This window comes from Frankliniella occidentalis, unplaced genomic scaffold (genome assembly GCF_000697945.3).
Source record: "Frankliniella occidentalis isolate FOCC.00 unplaced genomic scaffold, Focc_3.1 Scaffold85, whole genome shotgun sequence".
In the NCBI taxonomy this organism is placed as follows: domain Eukaryota; kingdom Metazoa; phylum Arthropoda; class Insecta; order Thysanoptera; family Thripidae; genus Frankliniella; species Frankliniella occidentalis.
Window position 1 is genome coordinate 704,958 of NW_026267214.1, and position 5,463 is coordinate 710,420.

A 5,463-nucleotide genomic window follows, 5' to 3' on the forward strand; every position below is an offset into this window, starting at 1 on the left:
GGGGGGGGGGAGACTCATGACTACCCCAACAGCAGGGTAGTTGTATGGCTTCCTCCTCGCGTTTACAAGTTAGAGTTTGGCAGAAGAACGACACCTGCTTTCTTCTTCCCGCAGGTCGTGACCTCTGGGTGATGGTGGTGTCCGCCTCGCCCTACGAGCACATGATCGGCAAGCCGGACGTCAAGTACGTGGCCAACATGCACGGCAACGAGGCGGTGGGCCGCGAGCTGATGCTGCATCTCATCCAGGTACGGTACGCCGGCGCAGCCGGACACGGTGACTCGCATGACTCGAGCGAGGGTACTCTACTCACGCTCCTCACTCCTCTTTCGCAGTACCTGGTGAACAGCTACGAGACGGACCCCTACATCAAGTGGCTGCTGGACAACACCCGCATCCACATACTGCCCTCCATGAACCCCGACGGCTTCGAGGTGTCGCGGGAGGGCCAGTGCGACGGCGGCCAGGGCCGGTACAACGCCAGGGGCTTCGACCTCAACAGGAACTTCCCCGACTACTTCAAGCAGGTAAGACTAACTCAAGCGCGCTCAAGCGCGTGGTGGGCGGACAATGTGGGCATCTGTGAGTACGCCATGCATATTGAAAAGTTGGAATACTAGAGCGTTCTTTCTCTCCTGGTTTTGTGCTTTCCTCACGGATGCGTTAACAGGCAGGGGATCGGGTAAGTCAAATGAAGAGTCGCATTCTGACTGCTCTTACTCACTGCACTGAGAAGTAACTGTCAAAACGATGCACGCAAGATAAGAACACAATCGGCAGTAGCCTGGCAGTGTTCCGATATCGTTTGGACACTTATTTCGCATGGGTGGGACTAAACCTCCGGACGAGACTGACGACGCATTGTATCTCTACTTGTAGAACAACAAGCGAGGCCAGCCTGAGACGGACGCCGTCAAGGAGTGGACCTCCAAGATCCAGTTCGTGCTCTCTGGTGGTCTCCACGGCGGCGCCTTGGTCGCCAGCTACCCCTTCGACAACACTCCCAACTCAAGTGAGTACTTCAAGTGCCCAAGTATCTAGAAGGGGTGGTACAATAACATTTCTATGAAACCACGAGGCTATCACGTCATTCCGTAGCTATTACTTTGTCGCACTGGGATTTTGTTGCGAACATTTCTGGGTGAATGTGAGTTGAACGTGTATCTGCCCTGTCTTGCTGCCGGAAAGGAATGTGCCGATCCACCCCACTGTGTTCAGGTGAGCCACCCCTTGCAGGGGCCGCCGAGTCGCAACAACCAAACTGATTCCCAGCCAATAAGGTCGCATGAGAGGACACGACACGACAGGCAAATATATGACACGCGATTGCTTTCGTTGCAGTGTTCCAAAACTACGCGTCGACGCCGTCGCTGACACCCGACGACGACGTGTTCAAGCACCTCGCCATCACCTACTCGTCGAACCACCCAGTCATGAGCCGCGGCGTGGCCTGCAAGGCCGGCACTCCCGCCTTCAACCGGGGCATCACCAACGGCGCCGAGTGGTACCCGCTCACCGGTCGGTTTGCAGTAGAAACAAACACCAGCACCGTGAATACACTTGCCGCTCCGTACCGCGAGCTAACGCCTTTGTACTCCTCTCTCCCTCCCAGGTGGCATGCAAGACTTTAACTACGTCTGGTACGGCTGCATGGAGGTGACCCTGGAGCTGTCGTGCTGCAAGTTCCCACCCGCGTCCGAGCTGCCCAAGTTCTGGGAGGAGAACAGAGTGGTGAGTGCGAGTCGGCGACACGATCGACCCATCATTGACTTTGCACTCCTCACACCCTCGGCGGCGTGGCTGTACGACCCGATGTCGTTTTGCAGTCGCTGGTCAAGTTCCTGGCCGAGGCGCACCGCGGCGTGCATGGCTTCGTCATGGACGAGAACGGCAACCCCGTCGAGAAGGCCGCCCTTAAGGTGAAGGGGCGCGACGTCGGCTTCCAGACCACAAAGTACGGCGAGTTCTGGCGCATCCTGCTGCCCGGAGTCTACAAGCTGGAGGTGAGTTATCCGCTCCGCCCGCAGTGCCGTCAGAAGAGCGGCCCGGCCCACGGCCCGGCGTCCAGCCCGGCGTCCAGCCCGCGCATAACCGTCTCCCGTTGCAGGTGTACGCGGAGGGCTACCTGCCCCGCGAGGTCGACCTGATGGTTGTGGAGCAGCACCCAACGCTGCTCAACGTGACGCTGCACCCCGCCAAGGTAGGCCCGGTGAGCTACGCGTCGCCGCCGTCCCTGCCGCCCCTCTGGCCCGTGCCGGACTTCTCCGCCGGCGAGGATAACAGCAGCGGGTGGCGGTGGGCGGCGGCGGCGGCCGCTTGGTGGTGGTCCTCATCGTCATCAGGATCGGACCGCGGGGGAGCGGCCGGGACTGGGGGTGGCTCCGGGGGCAGCGCAGCGGCGACCAAGCACCAGCTGACGAGTCGCTACCCGACACCGTCGCCGCGCCACTACCCCTCGTCCGCACCCCTCCCCCTCCCCTCACCCGGAGCATCGCTCCTGCTCGTGCTGCTGACTGCCAACGGCCTCAGTCGGGGATGTACTGGATCGTGGTGGTGTTGGTTGTGATGTTTGTTGTAGTTGAAGATATGGTCTGCTAAGAGAAGATCGATTGTGGTGGTGGGTAGTGATGGTGGAGGTGGTGATGGTGGTTGTGATGGTGATGGGCGATGCTTGGCTGTGAATCCAGGGACTGGGAGCCTGAGCTGAGCTGAGCCTGAGCCCAGCAAGGTTTTCTCAGCTGTTTTTCTTCTTCTGTTTTAAGAAAACAAATCTTTATCTTGATGTGGAAATGACCCTCTTTGACTTGTTTATAAATAAGATGCATGTGATGTCATTATATTTTGGTTTGTAAGTAGCAGATCCCTCATAAGTCACTTGACTCTTGCAATTATTCTTGCGCACAGTATTTTCTCAGCTCACATTCCCTGGGCACTTGTATATGGTAGGATGATGATGTGGCAGTTTAACACACTGAGTCCCACGTTTCCACTTATGATGGTAGTGCCTTGCTGGTGAATGCCACCCTTCTTGAATTCTCTGGGAATCAAGGTGTTAAATTGAAATGCAATCAGATGCATATTTTTTGGTTTTGTATAAATGATCGAGCCCTTGCTAAGATAGGCAATCTATTGCATTCTGATAGATTTATGGACCTAAAGGTCATGCCATTAAACACTCAAATACTAGGTGCTAGCTTTGTTGGTGAGGATCACTTTGCGTGACAATACTTCCTACCAGAATGTACTAGGAGAGTCTTTTGAAGGTAGAAGGATACGCCACGCCCTTCTTTTAGTTAAATGGTCCAATTTTCCACTAAATATATCCTTGTGATTACATCTCAACAGTTTGATCAAACAGACACGGGACCAACGTGACGTTTTCAAAATACGATTCCTCAGCAACTTAAACCATCCTTGAACTTTTAGATAAACTTTCTACTGAGTAATGTGTAGATTTTAAACAAAAAGAAAGTGAGTGAATAAACAACTTTACACTCTTATTTCTAAAATAATTTGAGATAGTACAGCTTTTCTAGATGTACTGGTGAATTTTAAGCACTCTTTTGAAGTAATTAGTATTTTTGTCTAACTCAAATTCTGTATAGTAGAATTAAATGGTTTAATTGTTGGATCCATTGAGTCACAAATTCAAAGGTCCTTGGCAATGGTGTGAAATTTTACTGAGAGGATTTTGTATTTTATAGACATAAAGCTGCATTTTAAGATTTTCTAAAGAGCAATCTTTCTAAATTTTTCAAATTAGAATGGTTGATTTTACCAGTCACCATGCCACCCAACAAAAAATAAGAGGTAAATATATTTTTCATCAAGTTGATACTTCAACCTTGCCTCTATTTCTTGTTGGAATAAAATTGTAAACCCATTAAATTTTTTGTAGGTAGCATAAAAAAGAATTTTAGTTGGAGTAGTTCTTATGGAAACAAATGTGAATGCCACCCCTTTCTGTGATTTTCTTACTAGTCCCCAAAAGTTTATGCATCTGCAAGTCTATTTTAATAAAGTTCTTCGCTCGACAGCAGGGAAAAATAAAATCCTAATTCCTTTTATCTTGTCCTCTGCAACACAGCATAACATACTACTGCACTGAACATAACAAATGGTGATGGGTTGGCTTACTACTTCTGTGATCTGTGTCATAGCTTGAATACAAGTAGTCTGCTGTGCTGGTATTGCATATTTTGCAAACATTGCACTATTCAACATATTCGTAGATGTAAATAGGTGTCTGTGCAGACCTTGGACACCACCGGCTTGGACACAACCTTTGTTGGACCTGTCCTTCCCCCCCAGTCTTTTGTATATGTGCCGTCCACACCCTTCTTAACCGGCATTCCATCGGTGCGGGTCACACCTGCTGACACCGTGCTATTTCCTTGTGAGTACATCTAACTGAACTAACCCGTCTCTGATCACTTCTAGAACTTTACACTATACAAAGAAAACTACTTGTCTTTAAAGTTTAGTGCTTTTGTATTTTTCTGAGAATATCTTTAACATGCATACCACTCACCTATACATCCTGTAGGTTATATATTATTAATGCATGGGTTAGTTTTTTGTTCCAAGTTTAAGTGAGTCTTCTAATCGCTTTACATTAACTCTTTTTTCTTTCCCTCTCTAATGTAAAGAATGTAACATTTACTTTAATTGCTGGTCTTTCCTTTCTTGTTCCAACAATAAAAAGTCCTGAAATCATTTTATTAAAGCAAATACAGGAACCGTGAGGGGCGGACAATTTTAGTAATCATGTAGTTCACCCCCGGTTTTTCCTGTCACTTAGACAAATGCCAGACTCTGTAGAAGATGAGTGTGAAGCACGTCTTAAATCTTAAATTTTCTCTCCCAGCGCAACGATAATCTCTACCGCCATCCCACTGTGGGAGACCGACTTGGACCTGGCCCAAGCCCCTCCTACCATAGCCAACATAGTTCACCACACACCAATAAACCAGCGTCCGACGGCGGGATTTTCTCCAGCATTACATCGGGCTTCAACAACTTTGTCAGCAACATTTTCGGATGAAGAGACTCACGGGCGTAAGATGGATTCAGCCAAAGACAGAGACTACTATTCTATTCAGCAGCTCCTACTCAAAAGTGTTTCAGAAATCTAATCTTAGTTGCAGTTGAGTCTAGAAATGTCTCAAGATTCATAAACTATGTAACTAACGGTAATAGTGAAACTGAGTACCAACAGGTTCCATATGGAGGTTTGCATTGGACAAGGAGAAGTGTTTTCCAACCAAGTAAATTGAAGATGGTAGACGTCTTTATGAGTTAAAATAATTAAAATAAACAAGTCTAGAATTTTTGTTTTTCAGAACTTAGACCACTGGTGAAAGCTGAGCAAATTCTGAGGAAAACATCTGCATATTTTTGTTGCTTTCCTTAACTGCTTTAGACTGCTTGGTTTTCCAAATTTGCACGTTTTCACAAAAAAGA

At 48.5% G+C, this 5,463-nt stretch overlaps 1 protein-coding gene across 5 annotated transcripts; it reads left to right on the plus strand.

Annotated features, from left to right (window-relative positions):
- Nucleotides 1–114: 114 nt before the first annotated feature.
- On the plus strand, nucleotides 115–5,463 carry LOC113217736 (carboxypeptidase M; the record flags this gene model as incomplete). 5 transcript variants are annotated; one of them, XM_052269189.1, is given in 11 exon segments in its annotated part: nucleotides 115–248; nucleotides 336–527; nucleotides 671–682; nucleotides 880–1,012; nucleotides 1,189–1,218; nucleotides 1,342–1,518; nucleotides 1,613–1,731; nucleotides 1,827–2,003; nucleotides 2,108–2,200; nucleotides 4,255–4,396; nucleotides 4,868–5,011. In XM_052269189.1, coding segments are annotated over 11 exon segments (1,220 nt in total), but the record flags the coding sequence as incomplete, so codon positions are not given.